An 18,228-nucleotide genomic window follows, 5' to 3' on the forward strand; every position below is an offset into this window, starting at 1 on the left:
AGTGATGTAGTGAAAATTCAGATCAGTTTATTTTACAAGAAAGCCGTCAAAGGTGGGCAATTCTCCCTCTTTGCTGAGCAGGATTGAACCTTAACTGCACAACTCAGCTACTACACACAGGAGAAGTGTCAGTCAGGGCAGAGAGCTGACATAATTGAGGTTAAAACCTTTAGACGGTCCTTATTTCCACTGCCCTATTCCTCCATCCCATCTCCCACCAATACAGACAGCTCCAGGACAGCACCAATTAAAAGTTCCTTGTTAAAATCCCCATGGTACAGCTCAGATAACAGTTTCCCATGTTGTTCTGGCTCCAAATTCAGCTGAGCAGCCTTTTCCGGGAGTAAGTCCTGCTGAGGGGCCGCTTCCTGGAAGCCACGCTGTGGAATGGAGACAGCTCCTGGTTGGTCATAACTTCAAGGGCATCCGATTCTCCTTCTACAAGAGATGAAAAAATTAAAGCCACAATTTGCTCAAAATTTACTTCCTGGTGACTCCAAGAAACCCAGTATCACCAGGAGCAGTACGCTCAACTTCCTGTTCTGCTACTCTTTTCTTCACTGCTACCACCCCACCTTCCAAACGTCCCAGTTCACACCAAATTTTTAGGAAGTGTGAGAGAAGACACAGCACAGAAGTGCTTCGCTGCACCAAGCCCAAGCCCCGGCCTGCTTGTGCTCTCATTTAACTGCAGGCAAGGGGAGCACACCGGGCAGCCTGCTGGAGCCCAGCCCTCCCCTACAGCACAAGGAGTTACCTCGAGCACGCTTCCGAGCCGGCGGCGTCTGCCCCTTACACAGCAGCGGAGACTGAGTCAGCGCCAGGAGGCTGCTCGCAGACAGCGCGCTCTTCAGCGGTGGAGTTGTACCTGGAGAAGCAGAGTGACACGCTGCAAACTGACAGCTCGAGAGCGCCTTTAAGTCTCAGCCCTTACTCAGCCTCAAAGCTTCCATCAGCACAAGTAATATTTCCAATTTATCTAAAACTGGGGGTTTCTGGCACCAAGCAAGTCTGCAGTTGCACCTTCACACATTTCATTCTCTCAGAATTCATTGCCTGGTTCAATTTCAACACACACTGCAGCATGAGTGCTGTCACTTTCCTCAAGCCATGGTTTGTATTCCATCCTGTGTGCTGTAGTTACCTTACCAAACCTTTTTCCACTATGTGCTTCTACAGGGAGGAAATGGATGCAATTCTTAATTTTTCCTTTTAATTTGTCCAGCCTCCTGCTCTTTCACATTTATTACCCTTTTGCATCATTATTACTCCACTGATGAAACTCTCACAAACAATCCCACTAGCTGAATTCCTCACAGCTGATCTGCCTCTCCACATAATTAGCTTCCTTGTCACTTGCAACCCACTCTCCCTCTCCATCTCAGTCTCCCTAAGACAGACAGAAAATAGTTGTGCCTTTTCTCTCCCCTACCCCACACTTTTAGCCATCTCTGAATTTCAAGAGAGCCACTTAATTACCTGATAAAAGGAAGACATCATCATCCCCCATGCAACTGGGCTGCACAGGAGTTACGAGTGAACACGCTCTGGGCTTCTCAGAAAGCACCGAGTCTGTTCTTGACTTGCTTCTGTTGCCCTCATCTGGGGAAAAGACACAGGGATCCGAGTTGTGCTTGTCACTGCAGGTTCTCTTAGCCTCGTGATTCTCCTCCTTCTCTGGAGATAGGGATGTAAATGTCCGCTTCCGCGATTTTAAGCCAAAAGTTCCCACAACAAAGCTCTCTTCAGCTCTGGGATCAGAATCAGGAGGAGATGCCTGATCCTGCAGCCTGCAAATCCCTTCCAGTTCAAACTCTCCGAGCATACTTATTACTCTGCTGCTGCAGCGCTCCAAGACCTTCACTTCTCCTTCTCTGCCTGCTGACATCCTTCTTTCATCCGCAGTTTTCTCGTTTCGACCAGAGCCAGCGCTAGCAGTGCTGCCTGCTGCTCTCCTCCTCCGAGGCCAGTCCTTGATAGCATCAGGGGTGCTCTTCCCCTTCAGCTTTGGAGAAGGCGTCTGGGGAACTTCTGCTTCCAGGGGAGACGGGGAGGTGGCGTTCGAAGCACAGCTCGTTGGGGTGCACGACTGGCAGATGTAGGTCTGCCCCCCACCTTTCCCAGGCGTACTGTGGAAAGCGCGGAAGCAGGAGGGTGAGACGCAGGCAGCTGCCAGCTTCCCTGGGTGTTTGCTACACGAGGCCGTAGCAAGATCACCGAAGGGGCTTTCTCCTCCCTTGGGTTTGCTGGCACTTGCTTCAGGCTGAACCTCCAGCGCTGAGCAAGAGCTGATTTTCTTAATGCGAAGCTTGGGTAAGCCTGAAGCTTGCATTTCAAGTTCGACCTCGTAAGTGGGTGGGCTGGCAGAAGGCGCTTTGCAATGGCTTTTAGGGGTGGAGAACTTGGCTGGAAGCTCAGGGTTTCCCATCCGTGCTGCGGCCTCCCGCTGCCTCCTGTCTGCGGTGCAGCGCAAGGAGTAGGCAGGAGTAGACTTTGGTAGAGGAGGTGAAGTACTCAGGGCACACCTGGAGGGCCTCCGGAGAGACGGAGCCTTTGTCCTCGTGTATTCTTCCCTCAGGAGGCTTCTTGCCTCCAACTCATCGCTGCTTGTTTGAGAACTGCTTAAGAAGGACTCACAGGTGCTCGCACTGGAGTTTCCCTCCTTAACCACCTGCTCGCACTCCGTCTCAGCACTCAGTGCACATTCTCCAGCAGGCAGCTTTGGAGAGGAATGCTCATCCACATTTTCTGGGTCCTTTCCTGGAGAAGAGTTCTGAGCCATTACATCCACTGGTTTGTTTTTCTCTGACACAGGGGTATTTTCAGGAATTTGGGACTTAGAGAGCTGGAGGCTTTCTTCACAAGAGCTATCACCGTTATCACGATGGCTGTCCTTATTTCTGGAAGGTGTTTCACATGCACGTGGTGTGAGGTCCTCTCCTCCAGAATCTGGCTCACACCCACCTTGCTTGGAGGCATTAAGTGGGGACTTTGGCAAAGAGCCAGCGATACCTGGGGATTTTAGGAGAGATGTTTTAGGCACAGTAAGTTCCCAGTGAGACTCCCCAGCCTGCACATGGGAAGGAGAGCTGATGGCTGCGGCACAGAGAGGAGAACTGAAGGGAGACTGCAGCTTCACAGTGAGCTCAGACATTTCTGCAGTCAGGGGGCTGGCAGGTAGTGCAGGTAACTTTGAACCTGAATCTTCAAGCTTCCTGGGAGTACTTTCCATTGCTTGAGATACTGCTTCTGGCTGCACCCGAATTTCACTTGGAAAGATGAGCCTCTGAGTACCAGCTGGGGAGGATAATTTTGAGAGGGATCTCAAGGAACACCTTGGAGTTCGCAGTTCTGTAAGAAAGCTTTCCTGGAGGGCAGATGGGGAAGAACCAAGTGGATTCGAGTTGTTGTGAGGTAGTGAGGAGTTCACAGTGTTTGATGCCTCGTTATGCTCCGGCATTTGTAAGGCAGCCTCTTTGTAAGGAGGGGAAAGTTTGTCTTGTAGAGTACGATCCTCAGGCGCTACTTGCAGTAAGTGAACCCTTTTACTTTCCCGTAACACAGATGGGGACTTGGCCCCTTGTACAGGACGAGAAAAATACTTTCCCAAACACTTGGCTGCACTCTGCTTAGCAGCTGGGCTTTTGCTGGGAGTCTTCTCCAGTTTTTGGGGAGTCCTGTGGAGAATGCGAGGTGATCTCCTAGGTAGTTTACTGGCAGAATTCAGTAGCTTCTGCGTAGATTTATGAGGTGTTTTTCTAAGCGTCTGCAGGGGGGAAAAAAAAGGAATCAGCCTTGTTCTATTCCAACAGTATTACGCATCCTTCTTAACATTTACTTCAAGGTTTAAAGCAAACTGTTTGATTAGACTTAAACACTAAGTTTAAGATGTATTGGTCTCACTAAACACAGAGTAAGGGGATTGAAGGAAGAGAAGGGCAAGTGTTTTTACCTGACAGGCCGTCAGCTCCTCCAAGTTTAAAGAATCCTTTCTTGTTCTCCTCCTTCCAGATGAATGCTTCTCTGCAGGGCTACACGTATCAATGACTGCACCAAAAAAGAGTCTCTTGGGAGTCTGGACTGTGGGGCTCTTGGAGTGCAGCTTAATGGCTGAAATGGAATAGTACAATTCAACTAACACCAAGAAACCCGCCATGAACAATCATCTCAATCACTTCAGATGTATGGACAGGTAGTATACAAAGCTGCCTGCCCTAGCAGGGTTTTTTTTTTCTAGCCTGATGTTAAGATTCAGTAGAATTATTATTTCCCAAACTAAAACTGATATCCATCTATAGAAACAGTGCTCTAGAAAAAAAAGCTCAGCCTCCTATTTTATTTACAGCTCATAGCATCAGAAAATTATAGTTCAAGACTAAGGATTCCAGTAGGTAAAATATAAAGAAATAAATGAAACCATTGCAACCGATAATCCTAGTGAGAAACCCAGCAAAGAAGACCCCATCAGTCACTGCTTTATGCCTTTATGCAGCCAGGAGACAAACTAGCTTTAGGATTTCTGTCCCAAATGTGACAGGGTTTCACTGCATTTAAGGGATGCAGAATGGCAATCAGTGATATTCTGTTAGATGGGCCTGACTAGTTGAAGTTGGCAGTGTACTCATCATAGAAATAGCTGCCTCTCCATCCTACAGATGGAGATTCTCAGTTCAAGAATTAGTGGGGCTGAGTTTCTCTCTACAGAAGACATTACATGATAGCTCTTCACTCCTTACAGTCTTTTAGAGAACGAATCAAACTTCGAGCTATCCACGCCAGCTTTTCAGATCAGCAATATCAGCCTGCTCAGGTTCCATTCAGTACCTGCTACATCCTGCTGAGTGCAGCTCTCCTCTTCTCGTCCTTGGTGGACTCCCTGTGAATTCTGTGAGCTGGGCTGCGCAGCAGAATAGAAAACACCAGAGTGGGTCCTATTCAACGACAGTTGTTTGATGCGTGGACTTCTTCTTAAACCTGCTTCTGAAAGGTAATGATATCAGAGACTGAAGCTTCTTTCTCCCTCAACAATAGTGACATCTTCAGGAACAGATCACAATGGAAAAGAACATACTAAAAAGAAACTTCCACACAGTAACATTATGTCACATACAAAGGCAAGTATGTGAAGAAAAACGCTTCTACTTTCCTGGGGTGTTCGGAATACTAATGCACACAAGTCTCCTTCCAAATCATAGTCTCCTGTCCTCTAAGTCACGATCACTTTCTTTCCTCTCCAGCAATTGCACGAGAAGGAATACTAGAAAAATCCATATTCAATCCAAGTTACATCCAGATTAGTTAACTCTCCATTAGTTAACTCTCCTCTTTTTACTGAATTTTACCTTCCTACTTGCCCAACCATGCTCTTTTCTTCTTCCTTCCTGAGGAAGAGAAACAGCAGTAGCCAACATGACATTGCCACATGGCTCTGCAGAACACTTGTCTGTGACAGTAGAAGCCAGAGCAGTTTTAGGGTCCCAGCACTAACACATTACATTAAAAAAAACGTGCTGGTTTGACCATAATTACAGCAGCTCAAGGTCTTGTTGACCCATGAAGTCCTTCAAATATCTTCACTTCAGGTAAAGAGTAACTTTTCCAAGTGAAAATGCAGAGGATAGTCAAAGGGTAATCAAAGCAGCAAGCTGCAAATAGTTCCATCAGAGGAGGCTGTGCTCCACCAACAACTGTAGAATACTTCTGTGTCACTTATTTGTGAGTTACCTACATTGAAGCACACTCATCTTAAGGACTACAACAAGCAAAAATAGCTTTAATCAAAAAAAAACTTCCTGCTTACCAATTATGGCCTTCTCTGGAGACTCTTCTACAACACCAGTGTCACAGCCTGGATCAGAAGACCTTTAAAAAAAACAATTCAGACTTCACGTACTGTTCTCATTTACAAAAACAAAACGTACCATGAAAACTGAAAAGCAGTACTATATTCTGCAATACACTGCTTTGGGGGCTACCCTGAGCAGCCAGTAAGCACTCTGCCTCCTATTAAGACATGACTGAGTATAAGCATCTTTCTAGCTGTAGGATAGGCAGCATTTGCTTCCACACGAAACTGCTACCTCTAAGTCAGGATTGCACTTCAGAAATTCTCAGCGCAGCAGCTAAACCTGAACAGCACTCTGCTGCAGGAATTAAAGTACTTTTACTTACACAATGAAACTTAGCCTCCACTGGTTCTCTGTTCTCTTTGCTACCTTAGGTGAAGGTGACACTTTGAAAACAAAGACATCTGGTTCTTGTGCTCAGCCATCAAACACCCAGCACTTACTGATGAAATTCAGAAAGAGCTTACTCACCGGCCTTTGATCTGCCTATGCAGTAGTCTCCTAGAGACCTGTTTATGTAGTGGTGTTTCTGCAACTCTCTTGGTCAGTAACTTGTGATGATCTGAAAAATAAAGAAATTCAAGCAATGAATGGATATAGCACCACACAATTAGAAAGCAGTTAGGAGAAAGAATTAATTTCACACGGGTTTCAGCTTATGAATGACTGCCAATATGGAACAACTAGGGATCAGCCTCCCAGCACTCAAATTATTCTATGTATTTAAGAGTCCAGTGTCTTCACTTCTTTCTTATTCCCTCAATTTATTAATAGCACTAACTTTAATGTGACACACGTAAGATTGCTTCCGTTCTTTAACCTTAATTCACAGATCTTTTTGTAACCAAGCATTTTTAACATTTGATTTCTTTGTGAGGTGTATGGAATTCAGCAAAAAACAGGTTTCAGTTCCAATGCCATCCTGTTCTCTCTACAAACAATCACAGCAATGATTCAAAATGCTTTCACCTGATTTGATAACACCACACAATTAGTTTCAGAAGCGCTTCCATAGCTATCCTACACATGCAAGTTATGACCTACCCTTAGCACCTTCATCAGAGCATTTGTATTTTAGGCCTTCCACAGCAGATACTGACTGGCTTCTAGGCATCTTTTTCATAGACTTTTTGGATGGTGAACGTATCCCTTCGTTGAAGAGGTTCCTCCTTACCTTTGTAACCTCTGTGAGGAAAGACAAAGCAAGAAAGGATCAGATTAAAAGGAAAAAGTAGCAAGTCAGAAGTATTTTAGAGGCCAGAACACATTGAAAAATGGCCTGGTTTTTTGTTTGTTTGTTTGTTTTGTGTTTGTGGGGGGGGGGGGGGGGAGGGGGGGGGGGGAAGGGGAGGGAGAGTTGTTTATGGACTGTGTCATTCTCTAAATCTATCCTGGACTCAAGTTTGTATTATCCATACTTTCCAGCAATAAGCTGCTAGCAGGTGCCACAGGAAAAGCAGCCAGCCAGCATCCCAGATGGAGCAACACTGAGTAAGCTACAAAGTCGTAACTGAAGTACACGTGGGTTCGGGGAACAGATGTGGGATTTAAATCCTATTACATACTTTTGAGGAAAAACATCCTATTTCCAGATGTAAGAGTTTTCTCCTGCCCTCACTCTTTTTCAGAGCAGATGGAAATAATTGCAACAGCCAAGGAAGAACTGAAAGGTTGTTTTTTTTTTTTTTTTTCAGGATATACGATGCAAGTTTTCTGTACGTGAGCACACAGAAAACAACTATTTTTGTCGTCAAAGTTTTTTTTCCAGAATTCAGCAGTTTCCTTCAGATTTCCAGGATGCTTCAGCATGATTTCATGAGCTCACTGAAATTTACAGGGATAGCACGTGCTGAAGACGCACCTTTCCATGGAAAAGCTAGAAGTCAATATACCTTGCACTGCTTCTTTCTGCAGAGGCATTTGTTGGGATTTCTCAGTGGCAAGGTGAGAACGTGAGCTCTCCTAAAACAAACAAAAAAATTAATCAGACTCACTGGAAGTTTTGATACAAGGCACACCTACTGAGTTAATACAAAGCAAGGTTTCTTTTTTCCCCACTCAAGTGTCACTTCACAATGTTGCTGCACCCCTGCACGAGCAACCCACACACAACCCTTCTGTGAGAGTTTTACCTTTCTGAGGGGAGTCTTGGCTGTCTTGGGAATCTCAATTTGACGCAAGTTCTGTGATGCTTCTGTCATGCTCCTGTGTCTGGCTAATATATTATTCCTTTAGAAGTCATACAAAGATGAAGTTAAAATAAGATCAGAAGTGTAGTTATCAACCTAATGACAATTAAACATGGGTTTGACTCTTGAGATAGAAAGCCTTTATCTAAATTCAGACTGCAAATTATTAGTTAGTACATCATTTGTTACAATATTGAAAAATGATTTGCAATATAACTACTATAATTAACTTTAAGGTTGGTATTAAACTCACTTCACGGTTTGCAGAAACGCATGCAATCCTCAACACAGAGGGCTCCAGTAAATCTCAGTTTTAACCTTAGTGATACAGGGTCACCTAACTGCATAGCAGAACTTCTCTCAGAAGAGGGCCATACTCTGCTTGTGCATAGAGCAGGCATACAGAATCAAATCAAGATTACACTTTCATATAATAAAATAATGGGAAGTTAAAATGAAAACTGGGAGACATATTTCCCATCAGGCTTGCAGAGCTCTCAGCAAGTCTGAGTTTGCCCCAAGAAGCCATTGAGCAACAGAACCAAAATGATAGAGCTATAGTTTAGTTAGCTCCACAGACGCAGGCCAGGCTGCACCAAGCTGCCTCCCTCATTTGGGATTATTACCTTCTCTTTTTGGCAGATCGGGTGCGCAGTTCCTCCAGCTGATCACCCTCACTGCGTAGGCAAACAGCACTGGGAGTTAGGGCAGATGATAAAGACTCTGGAAGGCCTGGAGATTTGCTATCCAGAGTCACTGAATCATCACTGAAGAAGTCTGGAGGCAGAACAGATGCCAGCTTCGGTGGTATTTGTGTACCCAGACTGTAGTAAAGATCTCCAAGGGTCTTCGGTATAGAATTCATATACCTAGAACATCAGAGAACCCACATCAAATAAAGTCCCCCACAAAACCAACTCCATTACAATCCCCAGGTTTAAACTGAATCTTTAGATATCAATTAAAAGCCTTTTTTGCCATTAGTTTACATGCTTATCAGCTATGTTTCCATTAATTAAAAGTGTAGCAAGCAGAATAGTCTAAACTTCTTAGAATTACAAGAATGCAGTAAATCAAAGCTGTAGATTTCTGTTTACTCAGAGAGAGCACACAACCAAAGTCACAGTCCCCAGTAAGAATCGAGTTACCCCAAAGAACTTACAAATCCAGTATTTCCTCTAGAAACTTTGTGAGATAAGCTGGGTCTTCAGTCAGACATAAAATGCGCAGCATGTCTGTCATCTGGAAGAGAAGAAAATCAGGTGAAAAAATGGATTAAGCCATGATAGTTGTTAACACCAGATTTTTAGCAAGGAATACAGAATGTTACAGTAGAATGAGGGGAAAACTATAAAGGTCCAGGTCTACATCCCTCATGCCACTTAAAACCACAACCTGGTCTATAATCTACTTACCTCTTCTAACAGCTGCTCCATTTCATCAGTGTTGCTTTGTAGTGAAGGGCACTGAAGACACAACTCAAGGCGCAAGAATACCTGAAGTTGACACCTAAGAAAACAAGCAGTCATTTACTGACCCTTTATCTGGAGCAAACTGGATATTTACTTCAAAACATTTACTTTAAAAAAAAAAAAAAACAAATATTGTAGGGGAAGTGGCTCCTTTTGACAACCTAAATCAGTTAACACTTCCTTTTGGTGGCATGGGAAATGTCTTATTTCAGATTTTGGCTGCAATACTTGTCATATAATATGTATTTGCATTTAATGAAATGTTTTTACCATTGATTCTTTGAAATGTTTTTTGAAGTGTGCCAAGATTCTTTGGAACATTTACCCATGTAAATACCTTTCCACTTGCACAAAAAAAGCCACCATCAAGAATCGCTAACTAACTCTACAGCATCGCTGAAGTTGAAGCAAATAAAGCGTCTCATACTCTCTGACTTTGGTTTCTTTCTCTGAGCCATGCTGTTGTCTGAGCACTTTGCTTGTCTTCAGGAGATGGTTTCTGACTTGTTCCATGCAGGCCACCTGTAAAGACACAATTACAACAAAGTTTGTAATTTTGTGCCACTATCTTGGGAACGGCTTAATTTTTATTTGTCCTTCAAGGAAGGAATTGCTTTGATTTCAGTGACTTACCAAAGATTAATCATTAAAAACAAAAACAGAAGACAACTTTAAGATACGGTTTGTTAGAATTTTTTTTTAATTTGTTAAATTTTTTTTTTGTCTTCAGGCAAAATTAAAATTCAAAATGAGGTCCATGTAAAGGAAAAATGATCCGCTGCAATCTTTTACCAATGGTGTGAACTGATAACTGAAATGGATTTTCTGACATTCCTTACAATTACCTACAGATTTTTACAACTGATTCAGGACAGATAAGAGTTAGTGGTTTTAACCAAGTGCAAACATATAAAAAATAAGGTAAATTGAAGGAAAAAAGTAGCCTGAAATAGCAAAAAATCTAATTCCTAGATCGGTAACAACCCTGCTTACATATTCTTACCTACCTCTTTCTCTTTGGCATTTTGTACTTTCAAGAACCTTTTAACGGCCATGATCATGTTCTGGGCACACACAGATGAAATAACTTCCTCAGCAACAGCCTTCTGATAGCTTGTAATTAGATGGGCCTGCAGTTCCTCCTCGGTTTTGAAGTCTGCAAGGGAAGTGATCGAAGTCAACTAAACAGAAATTTAACACTCCTTACTGATTAAAACCCCATTCCAACTGAAGAAAGGATTACAGGAGGCCATTAACAAGATTTTTCTCCAACAAAGACACACGCAGACCACATAACAATAACAGAAGCGGCCCTAGGTCCAGAACAAATGATCCAAACATCACCAAGGGGTACTTTGCTTTACTTCTTTTGGTACAGAACTACAACAAAGGACACCACAGTCCTTTATCATTCTTTTCAGATGGGGCAGGAAACTAATTCCAGAGGTTATAACACTATTATAACATTATGATGTAAACCTTTACAAAAACCAAATGGGAGAAAGGTGAAAAATTAGAAGTAATAACCAGAGTATGACAACACAGATATAGAAACCCAAACAATCTGCTCGCTACCTACTGGTACTCCACTCCATTATTTTCTTTCTTTCGCCTTTCCCCAAAAATCCAACATAACCGCCTACAAATATAAGGACTGGTATCAGAACTGGTAAGTCAGTACTCGCCTACTGATATTTTAAGAGCCTTTTCCTTTTCTTCCCATTTTTCATCCAACCTTTTCGCTGAAAGCTTCTGCGGAACCTTCTCACTCACTGCTGGTGGCACACCATCAGGTTGAAACTTCTGTGCTTTGACATTGAGCCTTGCAACATTAAGCATCTGCAGGGATCTGGGCATGGTCTTCATCTTCTGCCTGACTGGAGTTCGGGGAACCCCACCTGCAACGCAACAGAAAGAGAGTTAGTTCCACCAAACAATGGGCCAGGAACACCACCAAGGGAGGACATAATTTAGAGTTATGTGCTGCTATCAGGCAACATTAGTAACTTTTAGTTGAAAATAAATAGGCTGTAAAAGGATTGTATTTCTCTGTGAAATGTACAGGCAGCAGAGGAGGTAGCAAGTTCTCCAGGTCAGAAGTGAGGGAAAATTTTCACTGCAAGGTAAGTTACAAGTAGAATCAGAAGTTGCATATACGTGAAGCAATTTTGTGTCACAGAAATGGAGACATCTGACGGTTAAGGATATATTGTGAAGATACCTGCACCACTGCTTAAAATACTAAAATGTAACAATGAAACTCTTCTGGAAAACAAAGTGTTCAATTTCTCCAAATTAGTAAAAAAAATAAATAAATAAATAAAATAAAGAGGTTCCAATATTTAGCAGAAGTTGTAGCAGTCTCTGTTCCAACAACTAGCGAAACTGCAGAGCTCTGCATGCTGCTTTTTAATCGTCAGTCACTGTGTAGCCTTGAATTTAGGAGTTATCTGGGTTGTACTAAAGGACAATATTAGTGTTTAAGTTATGCTGTCTTTTAAATAGAGAAAAAAAATCTAAAGCATGCCACTACTCAGGAAAGGATGGATCTTTAGGGTTTATACAATAAGGAGGCCTGCTGAGAAATCTCTATCATCTTTAATTGGTAACATGCACATATAATCTCAAATCATACATACGTCTTTTTCTGTTATTTCCTGGTCCAGCTGTGGCAGATATTTCACTGAATTTTCTTTGGTACAGCTCAGACAGACTTTCTGAGAGTTCCACTTCAGATTGGTCTGCACCATCCTTCTCGTTAGCACAAGGAGCCTGCAGGAGCCTACATAAAAGAGCAATTCAACACAGGTATCAAAAAAGAGAGGGGGAGGCACGCCTCTTGTTCTTACTGCATATGAACCTGCTTCTACGCGCGAGCCTTTCTTCCTGCAAGCCTTAGGGAAGCACAATTCTACAGTGCAAGTAACACAGGCTGGTACTCTTCTAAAGCCTGCTCCCTATCAGCCTTACAGAAGCAATAAATCCACCCAATCCTCCAGCTTAAAAGAATCACACCGAACTGGAAACAAGCACAGCAGGAGGCAGGAGTTGCCTGATGTACGACAAATGCCACTGATCCATGTCAAAAGCACACACGAGCAGCTTCATGCTACCGAGGCTGTCCTACGTTATGCATTTTTTATGTTACATTCAGCAAGATCTTTAAAGCATGCAGATTAACACGTTCTCAGTAAACACCAATGGTGGTAACAAAACCACCAGCACTTTGCAGTGAATCTTACTGAAGCAGAAGAGGTGCAATCTGCCACCTGGCAGATCTGAATAGCTTTGGTCATTTAAACCATCTATCTCACTCCTGAAGCTGTCAAGACCTTAATGCAAGCTGACTGCTACCCAAATATCCTGTTCCCACTCCCTTTTGTCTCACACACCAAGGCATATTGAAGCAAAAGCACATAATGCTTCTGTTTCTGTGCTCAGTTTACTAAGATGAGCATTTCATTCTAGCACTTTGAGCAACAATTCAGCCATGCTCCCTTAAAAGGGAGCAGAAATTCTTGAGTACTACTCAGACTGGTTTCATAAGAAGTACCTGAATGACTCCATCAGGTCTGAGCTTGCTCCACAAACGTTTGATGAATGGTACCATGCTTCAAGCACTGAAGGATGCCAGCTCCCTGTATCGGACAGCTCCCGTCGGACCCACTCTGGCACAGGAGATTCTTCTGAACAGACAAAAATTAAAATATTAGAAGGAAGCTAAATGAAATGGCAGAAGGCTTTGGCCTCCATAGAGGCTCTAAGACAGGTTTCCAAAGCTCACCTCATGGAGGGACAATTTACTAGCCAAACATCAGGCTGGGAGACCCATAAGATTCACATTAACAGAATCACAGAATCACAGAATTTCTAGGTTGGAAGAGACCTCAAGGTCATCGAGTCCAACCTCCAACCTAACGCTAACAGCCCTCCACTAAACCATATCCCTAAGCTCTACATCTAAATGTCTTTTGAAGACTTCCAGGGATGGTGACTCCACCACTTCCCTGGGCAGCCTGTTCCAATGCCTCACAACCCTTTCAGTGAAGAAGTTCTTCCTAACATCTAACCTAAAACTCCCCTGGCTCAACTTAAGCCCATTCCCCCTCGTCCTGTCACCAGGCACGTGGGAGAACAGACCAACCCCCACCTCGCTACAGCCTCCCTTGAGGTACCTATAGAGAGCGATAAGGTCGCCCCTGAGCCTCCTCTTCTCCAGGCTGAACAAGCCCAGCTCCCTCAGCCGCTCCTCGTAGGACTTGTTCCCCAGGCCCCTCACCAGCTTCGTCGCCCTTCTCTGGACCCGCTCAAGCACCTCGATGTCCTTCTTGTAGCGAGGGGCCCAAAACTGAACACAGTACTCGAGGTGCGGCCTCACCAGAGCCGAGTCCAGGGGGATGATCACCTCCCTAGCCCTGCTGGTCACACTGTTCCTGATACAAGCCAGGATGCCGTTGGCCTTCTTGCCCACCTGAGCATACTGCTGGCTCATATTCAGCTGACTATCCACCATCACTCCCAGGTCCTTCTCTGCCTGGCAGCTCTCCAACCATTCCTCTCCCAGCCTGTAGCTCTGCTTGGGGTTATTGCGCCCCAGGTGCAGGACCCGGCACTTGGCCTTGTTGAACTTCATGCAGTTGACCTCAGCCCATCGGTGCAGCCTATCCAGATCCTCCTGCAGAGCTTTCCTACCCTCAAGCAGATCGACACACGACCTTAACGCAAGAGGTGAGCCAAAAGTAGTCTCCGTGCAGCCACATGCAAAGGTTTCACAGAGGTAGCCCACATAACACTTTTTAAAAACTTGTCCCCAAGCACGTGCAGCTGTGCTTTACCTACAAGGCAATAGGAACTAATGCTGTCAATAGAACTGAAAGGCCTGAGCCACAGAAATCAAGACAAAATGAGACTCCTCACTGAGGAAATCCTTAGGTCTGATTTGGAGTGGAAGGCTCTGAAGCTAGAGCGGATCAAAATACAGCTTTGCATTTCCTAACACCTACCTGGGCTAGCTAGAGAATCCTCCGCTGACATGTCAATGTTACTCAACACGCTATGCACAATATCCGGGAGATGCAGAGTGGGATCTTGGGGAGGGTCCTCCACCACAGCTCCTCCAAGGTCGTGCTGCTGAGCCTCTGCGGTCTGCTCAGCACGCAGGAGGGTGAGAACTGCGGCGCTCTCAGAAAGTGGGGACAGAACCGCAGTGCAGGGGCTCCACGTCTTGGATAGAGACACTTCAGCAACCTACATCAAAAAAATAATACGTTTACATTTTCTGGAAATATACAAAGACTTAATGAGCATGAACATTTTACAAACTGGTTGTAGACATGCATGATCTTCTAAAAACTGTTCCAAAACTAGCTCCAAATGAGCAATTTGCAGCATAACAAATAGCAGCATTATTGTTTTCATAACATGTCACTGTCACCCTTTTTGCCATGACTTGTTTCAAAACAGATACTAGTTTAGGGCAAAGAAAGATTTACCATGGACAGTTCTTCAGCCACTAGACTTCTCAGCAGCTGATGAAACACCACCCGGTTATGTTCTGCGCAGTCAGCCTCAGAAATGTGCAGTACCCAGCTCTCTGTGAGAAAGCTGCCAGCCTGCATCCAGTTCCAGCCCGTCAAGCTGCCTTTCAGGAAGATATCGACTGGACAACACAGTTGTTGTTGGCTCATGGCTAGAGGTTCCAGAATCACGGCACACTTTTCCTGCCTCTTTCCTCCTGTGCAAGGACAAAATAAAAACAGAAGCCCTAAACTGTGTAAAAAATTCTTTTATCTGGATGGAGACAGCTTCAACGCAAGAAAAACAAGTATCAAGATCAAACAGGGAACAGCTCTTCACTAAGATCTCCCCAGGCTCTCAAGAAGGAGCTGAGCGCATGAAGGGACTACTGAAGAAAAAAAATGCACACCGCATGCTGCTTTAAGGCTGAGTTTTCTTTTGAAGGGCCTTTTTATGCATCTTCTTGGTTTAGCCAGATTGAAGAAACTGAGCTAAAGCACATAGAAGGTTGCACGCCTATGTAGTACGGGACCAGCAATGAGCTCCTCATGCACCCAAACTTCTGGAAAGCATGGAAGAGACCCGAACAGGAATACAGGCCAATCACTCTCATACCAGAAGAATAAGAAGATTTAAAACACACATAAGAAACGTAGACCCTTAAACATCTAAAGTTACTCCCACTCATTTTGTAAACAATGGAAACTGATCAAGAACCCTGGCTAACAGACTTATTATTATGCCTTAAAAAATATTACCAGGCATGCTGAGAAACAACGTCCCTTCCTGCTTGGGGAATGCTGCTTGAAATACGGAGGGCTTCGAAAACAAGCAGGTCAAGGTTGAGTCCAGCGGCAGAACTGACGTCCATGGCAGCGTCTGCAGCACGGGGGAACTCGGGTCTCCAAGAAAGCCGTGCCCAAGGTGCACCCTGTGGTGGCTCAAACACTGCTCTAAGGTTTCGGATGGCAAAATGGTGCCTCCTATCTGCTGGAGCAGCTCAAGCATTGTCCAGTAGCCAACATGATCCGGGGATTCGATCACCTGAAATGAAGTAACAGAGGGGGCTCCAGTTCACATTGGCAGTGAGACAATCTCTACCCAAACAACAAATAAAGACTGCACATTTCTAGAAGAAGTGGTGTAACAAGCACACAAACAGCATCTCAGTTCTTCCCAAGTGTTTTCATGGACTCTACCAACTTCCAGGGGCACCCAACAGAGAAAAGACTACTCCAAATGAACTAAGACGTAGCCAGTACTTTCAAGGATGCGTTTTTGAGTTTAGTATCTAGACAGCTGAACTGCCACACTGCTACCTGACTCCAAGGACAAGACAGCCCATTGATAAACCCTGGAGTTAGTAAATCACTGACATGTCTCAGTCAAAAGAACTTCCATTACGGCTTCCATGACAAGGACATAGGCAAAGCAGGGACATTTAATGCCTTCTTTGCCTCTGTCTCCAACGCTGATGCTGGGCTTCAGGACCCAGCTTGCCCTGAGCAGGAGGACCATGATGGTGGGAACGACAAGCTCCCAACCGACCCTGACCGTGTGCAGGATTTGCTGCTCCACCTGGACCCAGACAAGCCCATGGGTCCGGATGGCATCCTGTTTGACAAATTTGGTTTCCTTTTATGGTAAGATCAACCCATCTAGTAGATCAAGGGAAACCAGCTGATGTGATCTTTTTGGACTTCAGTAAAGCTTTTGACACAGTTTCCCTTAGGATCCTACTGGACAAAATGTCCAGCATACAGCTGAACAAAAACGTCATCCAATGGGTGAGCAACTGGCTGACGGGCAGGGCTCAAAGGGTTGTGGCAAATGGGGCCACATCTGGCTGGCAGACAGTCAGTGGTGGGGTCCCTAAAGGCTCCAGTTCAGGGCCAGTCCTCTTTGACGTCTTTATAAATGATTTGGATGTAGGACTAGAAGGTGTTTTGAGCAAGTTCTACGATCCCAGCTGTCAGCGTCTTAGTGACCAAGGCTACGTGGCAGTGGCTGCAGACCTCCTTCCCACCCAAAGCTCGCCACACAGAACAGGATCCCCTTCCTTCTCGTACAGGAGCTCGGTGTAGAGATGGCCCAGCAGAGCCTTTGCTCCCTACCTGTGACCACTCAGCGGTGTCCACCCAGTACAGCGTGACCTTCTGGTCCACCAGCAGCTCCTGGACGCCCCTGGGCAGGAGTTTCTCCGCCACCTCCTGGGCCGTGGGCGGCTCGAGGGGCGCAGCAGCAGCACTGCCAGACACGAACTGCTGCAGCTCCCGGCCGGAGTGGGGACAGGGCGAGAAGAGGAACACGGCGTTGGCGAAGCCCTCGGGGGCCGCCAGGTTCTCGGGAACCTCTCCCCTCGCCGGCCCAGGCGCTGACCTGCGGCTGGCTCGGAGGGGCTTGGTGGGGGAGGCGATCTCGGGCCGCTCCCACTGGAAGCCCAGCAGCGTCTCCTTCAGCCCACCGTGCGTGAGGGCGGCGCGGGGCGCGGGGCCTGGCAGGCCGCTCTGTGCGGCCCCCATGCGCTCAGCCAGCTCCTCCTCGAAGCGAGCCCAAGCGCCGGGCCCCGGCTGCCGAAAGCCGCCGCCCCGCGAGGCCCCGCCGCGACCTCCCAGCGAGTCGAAGAAGCGGAAGGCCCAGCGCAGGCGGGGCGGCCCGAAGCGGCAGCACAGGTGGTTGAGGAGGCGCAGGGCGCCCCGCCGCAGCCGCGCCCGCCGGCACGGGCTGGAGGTGTCCAGCAGGAACACGGCGCTGGGCGAGCACGGCACCGACATGGCGGCGGCGGCGGCGGCGGCGGCCCCCTCAGGGCCCCCTCAGGGCCCCCTCAGGGCCTCCTCACGGCCTCCTCCCGGCCCCGCGGCCCCCTCACGGCGCCCCCCGGCCCGGCGGCCCCTCTCCCCCTCACGCCGCCGCCGCCATTACGCGCTCGTCTGCTCGCGCCTCAGCCTCGCGCTCCCTCATTGGCCGCCGCCGCCAGCCCGCCTTCCCCAACCGGAGCCTCTCATTGGCTCGCCGCGGATGGCCGCGCACGCGCGCTGCGCGGGCCCGCGCTCCGTCTGGGAGCGGTGCTGATTGGCCGCGGTTGGGTGCGCCCGATTGGCCGGCGGCGGTGAGGAGCCCGAGGGGGCGTGGCCAAGCGCGAGGGGCCAGCCGATTGGCGGCCGCCGCCGGTTTCAAACTTAAAGGCGGGAGGGGAGGGCGCGG

The 18,228-nt window shown here is 46.4% G+C and overlaps 1 protein-coding gene across 1 annotated transcript; it reads right to left on the minus strand.

Annotated features, from left to right (window-relative positions):
* Positions 1-61: 61 nt before the first annotated feature.
* On the minus strand, positions 62-17,798 carry TICRR (TOPBP1 interacting checkpoint and replication regulator; the record flags this gene model as incomplete). The annotated part of the gene is made up of 22 exons (XM_084293542.1): positions 62-438; positions 758-868; positions 1,480-3,766; positions 3,953-4,110; positions 4,825-4,980; positions 5,801-5,862; positions 6,318-6,408; positions 6,891-7,031; positions 7,739-7,808; positions 7,979-8,075; positions 8,662-8,904; positions 9,198-9,277; positions 9,451-9,544; positions 9,935-10,029; positions 10,515-10,688; positions 11,197-11,405; positions 12,147-12,289; positions 13,061-13,193; positions 14,511-14,754; positions 15,000-15,241; positions 15,783-16,068; positions 17,139-17,798. 22 exons carry the CDS (start codon positions 17,796-17,798, stop codon positions 320-322), a joined length of 5,895 nt encoding a protein of 1,964 aa, XP_084149668.1. The 3' UTR covers positions 62-319.
* Between the last annotated feature and the right edge of the window lie 430 nt (positions 17,799-18,228).

This window comes from Netta rufina (genome assembly GCF_964035555.1).
Source record: "Netta rufina genome assembly, chromosome: 11".
NCBI lineage: Eukaryota > Metazoa > Chordata > Aves > Anseriformes > Anatidae > Netta > Netta rufina.